The sequence below is a fragment of the Rhea pennata genome, chromosome 8 (genome assembly GCF_028389875.1).
Source record: "Rhea pennata isolate bPtePen1 chromosome 8, bPtePen1.pri, whole genome shotgun sequence".
In the NCBI taxonomy this organism is placed as follows: domain Eukaryota; kingdom Metazoa; phylum Chordata; class Aves; order Rheiformes; family Rheidae; genus Rhea; species Rhea pennata.
The window spans coordinates 13,702,372-13,717,494 of NC_084670.1; the positions used below are offsets into that span (position 1 = coordinate 13,702,372).

The following is a 15,123-nucleotide window of genomic DNA, read 5'->3' on the forward strand; positions in this document are numbered from 1 at the left end:
ATGAAAGACATTTTTCTTGTGCATGTTTTTCCACATTACTTGAATAAGGTATTATTTAGATAAAGCTAGACAATTCCTCAAAACAGAAACTTTATCTTGACTTTTCATAACAATTTTTTTTTAGCTATTTAATGCCAAATGATATCTCATGTAGAAATTTATTTGAATCTTATTTTAAAAGCTTAAAAGTGTGACATTTCAATTTAGTCTTTTCTTTTTTTGGAATTGCAGTCAAATCCAAAGTCAGTCATTTGCTCAGCTTTATGCTATTTCCCTAGCAACACAGATGGAGCAGGTGGGGAGTAGGTGGAGTGGATTATGGGGAAAGATGTCTCATTCTTTGCAAGAATGTAAAATCCAAAATTTAGGTGGGTTTGAAGAGAAGGTGTTTTAAGAGTGGTTAGAGAAAATTAAATGGGCAATGCAATAAAAACCATTTTGCATTACACTGCTCTTAAAAGAGCAGACATTAGGCATATGAGAAAATTGTGCAACTCGTTATTAGCTACCAATTTTAAAGCTCTATGAGTGAGCTAGTTAGTAATCCATGTAATATGTTAATCTGAGTTTGGAAAATGTTAAATTTAAAAACTTGACTTGGATAAATATTATCTCTTTGCTATTAAACCAGCATAACACTAACCATCCATTCCACTGCGAAACTGTTCCCTGTAACTTCTTTCAGATAAATGAGACGATACCCTTACTTGTGGAGTAATCGTGTCATTTTGGAACTCTAAGATGAAAGCATGGAAAAAATTTTGACTTAAAAGACAAGAAGAAATCACATTTACTAAAAACCATACATGTTATGACTCAGTACATTACCATCACAAATTGTGATACATTTGGGTCCATTCTCTCCCCCCCCCCATAGCAATAGTAAGCAGAGCAATGAGGTACCATAAGATGACTTACACAACATAAACAATTTGCCCGTAGGAGGTAAGTTACCTCAGCTCTTCCTAAGAACTCAGCACATAAGGAAATACAGTGACATAAGAAAGAATGTTGAGATATCTTCTCTGAAGAGCCCAAAATGAAGACTACTTGGCAAGCTTACAAGTTTGCTATACCATCCACAATATCTGATTTAATATCTAACTAACTAGACCAGTTATTAGTTATACTAATTCCTGAGTGGTTTCTTATATACTAGAAAACATTCATTTTTGATGCTGTTATCACTCAGATCATTTTCTGGCAAGTTATTTGGCTGTTACCTGGCAATTCATTTTTAGAAGAGTGTTCTGGCCAATTCATTCAAACAACATTTTAGAAATAGGCACATAATCAATAAAGAACTTGCATATTTTTCTTTAAATAGATTTATTTTAAAATGTTCTGTATTGCATGACAGTATCATATTACTGAATACAATATTCCATGACGGTATTAAATTGCAGGACAATTTCATTTCCTTGGTAGTAAAAGAATTTTGAACCTTAGTCACTGAATCAGTTCTGTATCAACATAAAATCTGTCAAGTGTGGGCTGTTTAGAGCAAATTCTACTACACACCTAACAGCCAGCCTAACACTAGCCTTTGTGGACAGAGGGTGAAAAAACTTTTAAGCAGGTGCTCCTTTTATTGAAATGAATTAAAGACAATGTGCTCAGTCAATGGTTGATCTTAAATCATTTATACAGCCTGTCAAAATTTACAGAACAACTTGGCACCAAAGCATGTATTACTACAATATGTTACCAATGTATTACTACAAGGAAACTAACATCTGAACAGGCACAAAGTGTTTATAGAATACATAAAATATAGTTTCTTTTTATTTACATCATCTCACCAGTTTATCTCTAACTGTTACAAAGACATTTCCATAAATTTCGTAATAGGTTATGGAGGGGAGGGTCTGCATCGTATCTTGAAAGCTACAACTACTATTTACCCAAGACACAATAAACTCCAAACATACAGTTGGATTTGGATACATCTCACTCTGGAGTCTATGCAGATACACAGAAAAATCAACTACTCTCTGTAGGGATTTGCAAGCGCACGGTTAAAATTCTAATTGTTTAAACCACCTTTGCAAAATAGCATCAATAGCTGCCTTTCCACATTTGCAATATGTCTGTTATCCATTAAGCTGATTTTATATATATTTTTTTTTTTGCTATTTTTCATATGCAAATAGTTTTTTCAATTAATATTTAAAAAAATTTGTTTAGTGATGGCTGCTTTTTCTGTAACAGAACAGTTTCACCCTGAGTAAAATCTCCAAAATGTTACATTACAATTGATTTGATAATGGTAATTCCACCCCCTCTCCCCCAAGCTGTTTCTGAGAGAAGAAGCAGGAGATCAAAAAGCTTTTGGAGCACCCTAATGGACAAAATAAATTTGTTCTGAGAATGTTAAAGTCATTAGTATACTCGTGAATGTTAAGTATACTACTTACTAGGTCATTCATATTTGACTGACTGGATGGACGAATTTCTTCCAAGAACTCTAGAACATAGAATGTGTATCTGTCCATAAGATGAACTCCAATCCCAAGATCAGGCTGATGCTTAAAAACAACATATAGTAGTTATTAGGCATTTGCCAGGGAGAATTCAATATTTAAGGGGAAGGAATAGAACAAAATAACATCATACAGGAGTTAGGCATAATGATTTTTTTGGTCCTAGGCAAATTATACAAAGAAAATTATTAGCCTTGAATAAACATTGCCACTGAGCTGAATAATACAAATTATCTTCATTTTTCTGGATTATATCCTGTCTATGTTTGACAAGAAGCGAGAAACTTTCTTCTCAACAGTTCAGTACAGAATTGCCTGCTGCCCTTCACTTCCCAGAGCTTGTAAAAGCAAGTTTGGGAGAGAGAACTTATCTTTTAATAGTGGTATATCTTTTAATAGTTTAAGGTAATCCTGACCAGCTGGTTTTTGTCTGAATAGGACCTTTCTCTCATCACTCCTATAAACCTGATGAGATACAACTACATCAGGTAAAAGGCAGCAGGCATTATTTTCTTTTATCAAGTGTAAGAAGCCCTAGGCTGAATATTCCTCACATCTATCTCATCAGTGTTCCCATAAAACTTCTGCCTATTCGAGGTAATGCAGAAGTTGGCCACAAGCACAGAACTCCATCTTCAACTTTAACTATCAGCAGTGAACAGAAAATCATTTCCTCCTTCCTTTGTACTTTTCACCCAACAGTTCACGGGATTTGCAGATCCTCAAAACTTCTGTAATTGCTTGAGAGTTCTTCAAAAATTTATACAAGTGAACTGAAAGTGAGTAGGATAGTATCACAAAGAGTTACTCAAATAAAGGACCAGTATCAGAGAGGTACACTAAAGTGACATGCAGAGGAAGAAAGAGATGAGTCATCATCTACCTTATAATACACCTTATGCATTGAATTATGCTTTCTGTTTATTGTTGTTTTATATTTATAAAAATATTGATAAATACCTTTGGTATTAAAGTTGCTGAAAAATAACTAGCCTCATTCTCTGGGACAGTCCAACAAAGTGGCAGGAAAAATATACTTACGAGTTTCGAAGAAAACTGGATACGCTGAAAACTTAATATATTAAATTCAGCAATTAGAAGTGAAATTTTTACTTAAATCGGTAAGACTGTGCTTTTAACTCACTCAGGGATTCTGAAAATCATCTTCAAGATCACAAAAACTTACTTACCGATAAAGAATCTTCTCCTACTTGGCTGCTGGCCAAGGCCATTATATTAGGTGAATAAAATCGTTCATACATGGATGCTCCTTGACAAGTATCAATAATAAACAACAATTCATTGTACCTGAAAAACAGAACAGCCTTCTTACTTGTCTTTCTTCAGATTGAAAGAACATATACATACTTTGTTTCTTAGTTACCAGGATAGCTGCTAGGAACTGAAGGAAGAGTAGAGTTCACACTCATTGATTGTTACATGTAAGATTAGCCAAAGATACTCATTTGAGCAGCTGCAATTGCAGGAAGCCAAAAATAAAAACCAAAGCTAATCTTTTTGTATGCAATGTGTCAGGCAATTTTATGGACAATAGATAGTAACTGTTTTGAAAAGTAAGCAATAGTGATCTACCAGCTAAACTTCACATATGCTTATGAAATACACTATTCAATCTCTAAATAATACATTTTTCTTACCTTCTTTTCTGCCACATTTGTTCAAAGGCATCAGCAAGTTCTACATTTGTGATTTCTTCAGAATCTTGAAATTTTAGGAAACCATTTCCACCATGACCTGACAGGGGCAAGGGGATACAAGTTAGGGAAGCTTCTAAGTTATAGAAAAAACTATGACCCGGTCAACCATCCTTCTAAAAAAAGCTAAATACAATTCTATTTCTCCAAAGGGACCCCAACAAAAAAAATATTATGATAGTTTCCAGTCTAAATGATGCACACATACTGTTTTTACTATCTTTGCTGGGTACTGTTACAGGTTTTTTCTTAATTACTGTATGACATGCTTAACAAACAACAACAAAAAGCATTCACTCTACTGTTTTTTGTTTATTTGGACTCCTGACAGGACTTCATGCTTTCAAACAGCCCCATTCTACTGAACAAAAGTCAATAAATTATATACACAAACCTATAATTACCCGTCATATATATTAGGATATTGCTTCTGTCATCAGAAAGAAGACGTTTAGATCGAGGTGTACTTGGTGGAATTCTTCCTGTTAATACACGCAAGAAATTTTCCACAGTAACCTTAAAAATAGAAGCACAAAGATAAAAATATTGATCAACCACTCTAGGCTGGACTCCATAAAATAAATAATTGAAAAATAAAACGCTGTTTATCTAAAAAGATGCAATACTGGATAGTAGAACCACATCGATGCACACTTTCTTTTAAAGGTTTTACTTCAATAAGGCTCATGATCATACAGTACTTTTTGTTTTATCCCACTAACATCAGCCTGCTGCTTTAGTATATCAAATAAGTCTACTACCATTATAATTTCTATATACATCTTCATTGATCTGAAACCTACTAAAGTGTGTAACTTTGTTCTACCAAAGTTCCTCATATACTCACAAAATGCTCCAACATTAGTGTGTGTTATCATGGAAAATAAACTTTAGATTCCCTCTGCAACTCAGGAAAGAAAAAAAAATCAGTTTCAGTTATGTAAGTCTTCGAGTGACCAGATCATCTGGAGAGTGATTGCAAAACATTCAATAAAACATCACTTGCTCTTCATGTAGATGTATACAGCTTAAAAAATGCTAGTACAAAACTCACATGCAGGGAAAAAAACACATGATGAAAAGAACATATCTCTATTTCTCTGTCATATCTTTACTTCTAATAAGATTCAAAAATAAGACATCTACTAGATAGATGCTCCTATAAATCTTTATTTGCTTTAGTAATAACTATAAGCATTACTAAACCATGCAAGTGCTGTCCAATTTAAGACAACTTGGCAAAGAAATAGTCTGTTTGAAGTAGTATTACATAAAAACAAAAGGTGCTAAAATGCAGCAATTATTTCTATGTATTAACTATTTTACAATAATGACTAGGAGGAGGCTTATGTTTTATATTGATAAAAGCATACACTTAGGATACAAGTAGATCTCCCTATTAAACATTTTGCTGAAAATTTAACCATAATGTGTATGCAAGATGATACACTAACCACCTATCTCTCTTTTCCACAGAAGAGAAAGTTCAGTAACATCTGTACATTCCTTGTATACAGAGTTCCACATATCCTCAGAATAATCGTGGATATTTTCTTCAAAACAGCTAACACACAACAATATGTTTCTACTGTTTAAAACGGTATACTAAATTTTAAATACAAATTCAGTATTACGTTTGGGGAGTACTTTTTAAATCTATTAGGTCATAAAAGCCCAGCCCAAATCTAGTAATAGAAATGGAAAGACTTTCTCAAACTGCATAGGTTTTATAAAGCCTTAAACAAAAACTACCAAAAAAAAAAAAGTTATTTAATTAAAGCACAGTCACCTCGTAACTTCGGTAATCCACTTCCACATCATCTCCATAAACATTTAGCTCCATGTTTTTATGACTAAACACAGTAGCTGGTTTGGGATTTCTGGGATTACATGCCATATCATCTGCCAGCATCAGCACAATGTGACTATGAAAAATAAGACAGAACTATTTCACACATTCTACTTTCACGTTATCAGTCAAACAGAAATTACAACACAAACGTCCCATAACTAAAACAACAGCTTGTAACTTTAAGAAGATTCCTGTCACTGTAGGCGAAACTTTGCTCAGTTATTCCCTGTTTCCTTGTGTTCACCCTCACTATTATAACGATACCACACATGCATACACAGGCAGTTGGTACCTACCTGTAGGATTTAGTTAGGCAAAGCTGAGTACAAGATTAGTTAGCATTAGCAACTTCATAGTACAGATTTGACAGGACCTAGGCCAGCAGAACATTTTATAAAAATCTGAATTTACACAGCACTAAATCATTTCATGCTGTTCCACAGAAGAAATCCCAGTACCCTCACCTTCTCTCACCTTCATCAGTTAAAAGCAGTATACTTATTCTTTTCTTGAAATCTGAGGAGCTCCTAAATATTTTTCAAACCATTATACTGAGTTCGATATGCTATTATCTGATTACCTGCACTAACGGAATTTTCTCTGAAGAACACAATTGGGCTAACACCAGACAGATTTGTCTTCTAAGTACCAAGAAAAAACACCCAGCAGTTGGAAGACTAACGCTATAAAAATGTCCTAGCTTGTATGCAGCCAAGATCTGTATTTCGCTTGCCAGGGTCAGCATAGGGTCAACATACGTAACAAGTAGTAGATTGGAGACCTTTAGCGCTAGAAAAAACACGCTCAGATTCAGGTGAAGTTAGTTCTTTTCTCAGGTAACTCATTCTCTGACACAGTTCCTCCTGGACCAAGCGATCTTAGTATTCTACCAAACAATGCTTCTAAAAGCAAAGCTCTTTACTCCTGACTCACAAGATTCAAGAATTAAAAATTAAACTGTGACCGGCCATTTCAACACCATTCCAGTATCTGTCATCGTTCACCTGTATGTCTGAGCACTGTTAAGAGCCATGTTATTACTTAAGTGCTGACACCACACAGAAACAGACACAAACGCTCTCCCAGGTAATGTAAGCACAGATGCTCAAAAATAATCTGAGTAATCGATTTCAATGGGAATAAAACCCTGGAACAGGGTTCATATCTGGAACAGATATGAAGCTCTAATGAGAGAATTCAGAGGAAGACAGCAGCAGAGGAGAAATAAAGACTTTTTCCTCACATATGCATACCAATACAAAATTATTTTTTTATAAAAAGGAGTATTATTAAAGGGGAGTTGGTTGCAAGTGTCAAAAATATACCCTGCAGATTTACTGAGATAGTAGTCTTGTGTATATTCATTTTATGCATTACACTCAAAAGAGAATATTCCAGACTAAGCCATCACTAGTCCCATAGTTTAGCACTATTTTCAATGACTGTGTAACAGTATTTAAAAAAAAAAAAAAAAGAATAATTGCACATCACTCAGATGTGCATGGTAGTAGTACATACAGGTAAACATGAACATGCCAAGTTTTAAGAACCACCAGATGGTATTCTTAAAAGTGAAATACCCCATGGATAAACAGAATCATTATGTGCAAATGAATGCATTGTTCATTCATTCAGAAAAAAAAAAGTGTTAACCTGTAGCTTAATTGTTAAACAAAAGTAATCTAATCATGTATTATATTACTGCTATTCCCTTGATGGGAAACTTATATTGGATAATGATTCCAGTAATCAAAAGCAATTTCTCAGATCATTTTGGTTCTCTTTTATTCTAACAAAACTTTCTTCCTAATTGGAGAATTGCGACAAAATGTCAACAAACCAGAGCAACTTACAACCATAAAACCAGAAAGCATTTCCTAATGAATTCTATTGTTAGATGACAAATTTGTTTAAACCAGCTGACTAACACAGTTCTGTCCAAAACAAAGCTATGCACAAATTCTACCCCTTCCTCTCCGAGAGAATGATGATATATTTTTAACATTTTTTTAAAAAATCTTATTAACATTTTGAATGAAATTTTGCAGCAAAAAAAAAAAACAAAACTAAGTAAAAGAAGTTTCTCCAATGTTCTTGGGGACAAACTCACTTAAATCCATGTGAAAACTGCCAGAGATATGAGAAATTAGATTATATCTCTCCCTAGGTCTCCTCCAGTGTCTTAGTCTAAAGGATTGTTGCCTTTTTTGAGATTCATTTCCAAATCCTTAGGTATGGATGAGAAATAGACCATATGACTGAGAAACAGAAACCTCCTGCTATACTATGAATTTTGCAGTATTCCTGAAGCTGCCACATATTCACCTTCATGCTGAAGCAAGACAGACATAGGGAAGACAAAAGTCCTCAGTTAAGCATAGAACTATTACAAGAATTTCTAAGCTAGCACCTATGATGCCTATGCTTCAAATGCAATATGAGGGAAGTTAGATGCTTCTGTATGATATGTGCAAAAAAATGCCACATATCTATGCTTTTCAGCCTACAGAGCCTAGGTGCTATTTTGCCTCAGATTTATAGCTTCAAAATTATTGTAAATACTATGTTCCAATATCCTCGCTTTCAAAAATAGATAGAAGTCACTCTTTCAGTGACTTCTACCTGTTTACCTAGACATACTGGAAATACCACCAGTGAACTAGTATCATTCGTTTTCACAATTTTTATGCAAGTAAATTACATTCCAAAATAGTTATATCCCTAAAACATTCCCAGTAGCAACACAATTATTAAGACACCTCAGAACAATTTATTCATCCTCCTAATCTTACTATCGGAGAAAGAATAATATTTTAACCATCGTGCTATAGCCAGGGAAGTACAATTTGCATGGATTGACAAAGCCTTTGGCTTCTCCTAAAAATATCAAGCAAAATGGATTTTTCAAGGCTACTTTCAATATGTAGGAGCTGCTTTGTTCAACAACTTTAGTTTAAAGATTCTCTGTGTAGTTAAAGACAAGGAAGTCTTACATTTTAACTATAGCCAGGGTTGCTACCATCTCCACACTGAGAGGAAATCACAGTACAGTAAAAGCTATATATTGTAGTTATATTGTCACTTCTGAATGCATTTATCCATTTTCACATTATACTTTTACCAATTTATTAAGTGGTACAACTTAGTGGCCATATAGTTCCTCTTTTAATCAAATTACTTTAACTAGAAGTTTCATGATATAATTTGTACCTTTTCATTTTGAATATTACTGTACTTTTCAACATAGTGATGTGACTACATCTTTACTCTTATCCAGTTGTACTCTGAAGAGAGCTATAATTTTATACTGTCTCAGATAACAAGAGAACTTTACATTTGCAATCAATTGTATTCACCAAGATTCTCTCACCTATCAGGAATGCCCAGTCTCTTGACACTTCTGTACACTGAAAGAGTATTTGCCACGTGACGGTAATTAAACCAGAATCGAGATGTACACACCTTGAATTTTTAAGAAAAAAAAATGCATATTAACAGTGTAAAAGATACAAATTGGACTGATCCAGTAATCAGGATCTTCTCATGCATGTGACATCAACAAACTAGAAAGAAATCAAAAAAAAAAAAACTAGCTACACCAAGAAACTCATGATATAAGTTACATGAACCTTTGTTGTACCACAGTAATAAATGCTAAAAATAAACTTTAAGAAAAAAGTTTTTAACCATCCCGAATCATAAAAAGTCATAAAAATCAACTAAGTATAGAAAGTGGCACTTGGGGAATAATAATAGTAAGTGGATAAGCTAATTTTTTCATTTGCTTTCTCCATTTCAAATGGAAAAAAAAAATCAAAGGAAGAGTTTTCATCTCAACAGCAAACCCATTCTAGGAGCGTTCTTGCATAAAGACGTAAGTGAGTTCATGCAGAAGCTCCAGATAGGGGAACATATACTGAAGATGCTTTATATTTGAGTCCTTGAATGAAATAAAGAGCTAAGTGAGCTCTAACCAAAATCTGAATACAAACTCTCAAAAAATATCCAAGAATTCAGATGCCACTGTTTCAACTGGGTGAAGGACAGGGGATCAGCATTTCTGTACTTAAACTATTCCCTTGGTCTGGTATTATTTAATCTATCCTCAAAAGCTCAAGCCAATGAGATTCCAAAACCTATAGAGGCAACCTACTGTAGCTCTACACTAGCCTTTCCATTGCCCTTGTGCTTACATCAAGTTCACTGCTTTTTGTTTGTTCTACACCAAGGACAGCAACTCTCTGCAGAAACTTAGTTTTCTGCTGTTTTACTAATCTTTCAAGCAGATGAAGAAGCACTTTAGAAAAGGCAATTTTAAAGCAACAAAAACAGAAATGAGAGCAAATATGGCATTTAAGGTATCTTTTTTCTCTTAGTTTTTCAGTTTTAAATATACAACTTTAAATTAAACAGTAACATCTTTAAGTAAACTTCCTCTATATAACATTTTTTACTCTAAGCCTTTTCATCAAATGCAATGAGTAATAGCTTAAATGATAATCAAAACTCCACCTGAAAGGATCCCCCTTCACCCTCAATCATTGCTTCAGTTCGCAATTTCAAAAAAGCCCACAGGAATCAGTCCACAAAAACACTTGCCTTTCAGTGAGATTTAGAGTTCTGAAAACTAATTCTAGCAATGTAGCTGTAACATTTTTAAGACACTATCATCTGTCCCTGTCCTCTATCACCTCCCTTATAACAGAATGGAAAATATATCAATGCTTTACATAAAGGTCTTCATGGTCCAGTATATTAATTCAAATTCTTGATAACGTAGTTTTGCACTGTGATCCCAGTCCTGAACTGCACAAAAACAGTAACATTATTATTTTCTTGATTAAAAAAAATTACTACCTATCGTCATGAAGTTAAATGTCAAATTTCTTAGCAATAAAAAAAGAAAAAAAGTTAAGCAGCGATTCTGTTGAGGACAGAAAGTAAAACTCCTTGGACCTGATTTTCCACTTTCCTTGTTTATAAGTTTATGATCATACTAATAAAAACATCAATCTGTAAACAGTATTAAAACAGAAAAGTACTTTATGTTTTAATAGTTTTAAGTTTGTACATTGCAGAATATAGAAATTACTCCTCCTAATTCAATCCATTACTATTAATTTTGCCTTTATATTGTTAAATTATACTATCTGGAAAGCAAGTATCTGCTACAGAGTAATTACAGTATGTTCTGAAACAAATTAGTCACCAAGACCTGAATTGCAATTAAGAACTAATTGTGTAGCATGATTCAAAGCTAATAAAAGATTCAAGGCAAAGAAAAGAATTAGGATAAGAACAATTGAGCTTCAACTTTTCTTGAATTTGCTTTATTCTAATGCAGTTGTCACAAAGTAGCAAACTTAACAACAAAAATGAGAAGTAAACTTTACTGTCTGTTCAAAGAGCTAAATTTCTCTTTGATACTATAGTCATATTGTTGTTCAACTGACAGTATGATAATTTACCCACTGTAACGCAAAACTTCTGTTTTATGAATCCTGCTGTTCTGAGTGCCTAATATGTAGTTATACTGAAAAGATAATTTTAATATAGTATAGTAAATTTTCAGGGATAATTTCAAATAATGGTATTTGCCTCTGAGTCTTTATCTTTCAACTTCTGTCACGTGAACAGAATTCTTGAATGGCTGCAGTGACTATGGTGCATGACCAAAAGATGTAAGCATTATCTGAAGAACACAAACTGGACCAAGCTTACCAAAACTGCCCAGTTATTTGTATGACCACTTTTAAAGAACTGTTCTGCTTGATCCTGAAAAAGAAAAAAATATATATTAGGCATTTTTCAGCAGTGAACAAAGAAATGATGACTTATATTTTTGTTATCTTCTCAAAACAAACTGTTCAATGCACATTTGTGCCTTTACTACATCTTAAAAATCATAAACCTTACAAAAGCTTCAAGACAGGTAGGTTTCCTTATTCCATTACACATGGTTCATCTGTATGTTATAATCATTTTGAATAATCCCAGCTTTACCACAACAAGTGGAAACACAAGGTCAAGCAGGAAGAGCAAAGCTAGTAAAACGCAAAGAATACATCAAGTGATTGGCAAAAATAGAAAACATAGGTGATAATATTTGAATAGTATTAACTTCAAACAGAATCGTCATGTTTATGCTCTCCAATTGGTTGTCACAGTGACCTCATCTATATTCTGATGTTACACTGAAAAAGAGATCGAAGGTAAGTTAAGCCTTCCAAATTTTTCTCTGAAATGTGCTGAAAAATACAGGAGAAAATCAAGTTGGTCACTTTTACCTTAATTAAAACATAAAGCCACCACTATGCTCTATTCCAGACGACACTCCAAGAATATAATTTCTTATATTCAGGAGAATGATTTCCTGACCCACAATTTCTTCCCTATCAATAAAAGGGGGCTTGGATTAATTTCTATTTCCATTGCTCCTCTTGCCTCTCTACTAGCAGATAAATTAAGCAAATCTGCTATCTTAATCCACTTTAAATTGAACTGGATTACAGGGAACATTAGTGCTTCAAAACCAGGAGCTATGACAAAAGCAGCCCTCTAAAAATCTATGTTAAGCACAGTCCCCAGCGGGCTCTTCAGAGGAGAGGGCCCCTTTCGCACAGATACATCGGTCAGGACAGAGGGTACAAACAGGGCTGGAACAGGACAAGAATCTAGATGGCACCAGATCTCTGAGGACCACCGGGCTGATGTCTGCAGCCACACACAAAAGCCACAGTAACAGGGAAAAAAAAAAAAATTTAAATATATGTAGTAATGCTGCATAACTTCAAAGAGCGAGCCACTTTCAGTTTGATTAGTAACTCGAAGACTCTAGCAAATATTTCTATTTGGAAACCTCCAAACGTACTGAAAGAGAGCTTTTAATTGCGCACAGTTCGCACAGAACACGCGGCCCTGAGGACCCGCTTTTACTTGGGGGACTTCCCGCACGACAGTGTACGGAACACTCGACCCGCGACCCCCAGACGCGGCGGCAGCACGGGCCGGCCGCGGCCTGGCCGTTACCCACCGCGGGGCCGCGCCGCGGGGAGCGACAGGGGCGCGGCGGCGGGGGCTGCGCGCCGGGCACGAGGAGGGCACGGAGGAGGCAGCTCCGAGGCAGCGGCCTGGAGCCGGCTCGGCGCCGCCCCGTCTCCCCGCGGGCCGCTCCCGCCAGCCCCCGTACCTGTACGCCGCCGGCGAGCGCCGCGCCGCAGCACCCCAGCAGCAGCAGGGCGGCAGCGCCGGCGGCCGCCATGTTGTCCCGCCTCCGCGCGGAAGGGCGGAGCGGGAGGGGGGAGCGGGCTCTGCGCATGCTCCGTCCCGCCGTCCCGCCTTCCCGCCGCCGCGGGGTCGGGGCAGGTGCTCGCTGAGGGGCGGCAGCCGGCTGCGCTCTGCGGCGGGTGTCCCGCCGTTCGCAGCACTGCAGCTGCGGGGGAGGGCGGCTCGACACGCGGGCCCGGCGCCTGGAGCAAGGCTGCTCGGCAGGGGTAGTCCCCTTGCTGCACGCTGGATGTTTAGTCCCGTCCTGGGGCTCGTTGCTGCTGTTGGGGAGGGCGGCCATAGGCCTCGGCGGCTGCAGTACGGACCTGGCCAAGCCTGGGAGCAGCCTTGGAGAGCAGAAGGGAAAACTGGGGAAAGGGGGTGTGTGGCAAGGGGAAGGGGACAGGAAATAGGTCATTTCTCAAAGTGCCTTGCTCCCTCTGGCACTGGCCACTTGTAGTTCATCCCTCAGAGCAGATGAATTGCTCATCAGTTTTTTACTCCCATCTGCTGAGCCACTTGGTGTGACTGATTCTTTTACTTACACTAATCCATCCTGTCAACACCTTTGCTCAGTTGCCTGATACTTTCCATTAGTGATGTGAAGATAGAGACGTCTGCTCTGAGCCACTGAAGCTCCCTCCTGCTCAGAGTTGTCATCAGTAACGACTTTCTCAGGGAGGTGCATATTCTCATATAGAGATGTCAGAGCTTGAATAACAGCATGCTTGCTGTTTGAAATCATCAATGGTTTACTCGTGATTAAAGCAATTGATTAGATTACATTTTCTTTTTGTGCCTAAAGGTAATGAACTTACTCCTTTTGAGAGAGTATAGCCACCAGCTGCTGTTGTGCCTGAACACATCTCCTGTGCGAGCATGTAATGAGTCTGCTGAGAAGTGCTATGGGCTCCTCTCCCCATTCGTTCCTACTTGTGAGCCTCTCTGTAATTCTTACTGCTCTGCAAAGCTAAATGAATTTAGGACTGGGGCCAAGCTTGAGATTTTTCTTTGCCCTTTCAAATGCTTCTGCTTAGCTGATCATTCTCAAATGTGTTGAAGATGTGTCAGTAATCTCAAAGCACAAGCAGCTATCTTTCCAAGCATACACACCCTGTTTTGTAAATTGGGAAACTGATTTCATGTTCTTTCACTTGGATCAAAGAATATTAATGCATTACCTTTCAGCTTCCATGTGGAGTTGTCCAGATATCAAGTGATAAATACAGAAAGTCTCAGCTCTTTCACTGAAGTTCTTTCTATTCAACCTAATTCTTTGCTCTTTGCATTTATTACAAATACTCATCTTTTTGTATCCTGCATTTTGGTCAACAGCTTTTCCCATTAAAAGAATGTGATCAGCTGGATCCTGATGATGCATCCTGAACCAGGCATATGTCTTTCTAATGCTCATACTGAATGAAAAGTTATGTCAAAAGTTATTACCAAAAGATAACTTCAGCTTACCAAGAGCCCTTCATGGCATCATAAATATTGAACACCTTTTTTGTCAAACTTCAAAATACCCTATGCATTTCAAAGCTTTTAAAAATTTGTATCACAATCAATCATAAATTTTAGGTTCCCCTGGAATACTTGGCTTTATAGCTTTAATAATGTGCTTCTAGGTCTTTTTGTATGATTTACATATGAAAAACAGAAATGAAAAAAAACCAATATCCATCATGTAGCATTTCAACAATGTAAACAGATTATTGGTAAAGTTGGACTCCACAAATAGACATCTGCTACTTGTGCTGAGTGATTAAGAACTGCAGCAAATTATCTTTACACAGAAGATCACTTG

General features: G+C 36.5%; 1 protein-coding gene across 2 annotated transcripts in view; it reads right to left on the minus strand.

The window, feature by feature from the left end:
• The window catches only part of PIGK (phosphatidylinositol glycan anchor biosynthesis class K), a 72,524-nt gene extending 59,205 nt beyond the window's left edge, over window positions 1-13,319 (minus strand). For both annotated transcript variants that reach the window (XM_062581335.1, XM_062581336.1), the window contains exons 1-8: window positions 13,240-13,319; window positions 11,772-11,825; window positions 9,421-9,512; window positions 5,988-6,123; window positions 4,603-4,714; window positions 4,142-4,238; window positions 3,674-3,791; window positions 2,418-2,528 (exon numbers count right to left, since the gene is read on the minus strand). In XM_062581335.1, coding sequence (XP_062437319.1) covers window positions 2,418-2,528; window positions 3,674-3,791; window positions 4,142-4,238; window positions 4,603-4,714; window positions 5,988-6,123; window positions 9,421-9,512; window positions 11,772-11,825; window positions 13,240-13,311 — 792 coding nt within the window. In that variant the 5' untranslated portion in view covers window positions 13,312-13,319. The remainder of the gene's footprint in view (window positions 1-2,417; window positions 2,529-3,673; window positions 3,792-4,141; window positions 4,239-4,602; window positions 4,715-5,987; window positions 6,124-9,420; window positions 9,513-11,771; window positions 11,826-13,239) is intronic.
• Between the last annotated feature and the right edge of the window lie 1,804 nt (window positions 13,320-15,123).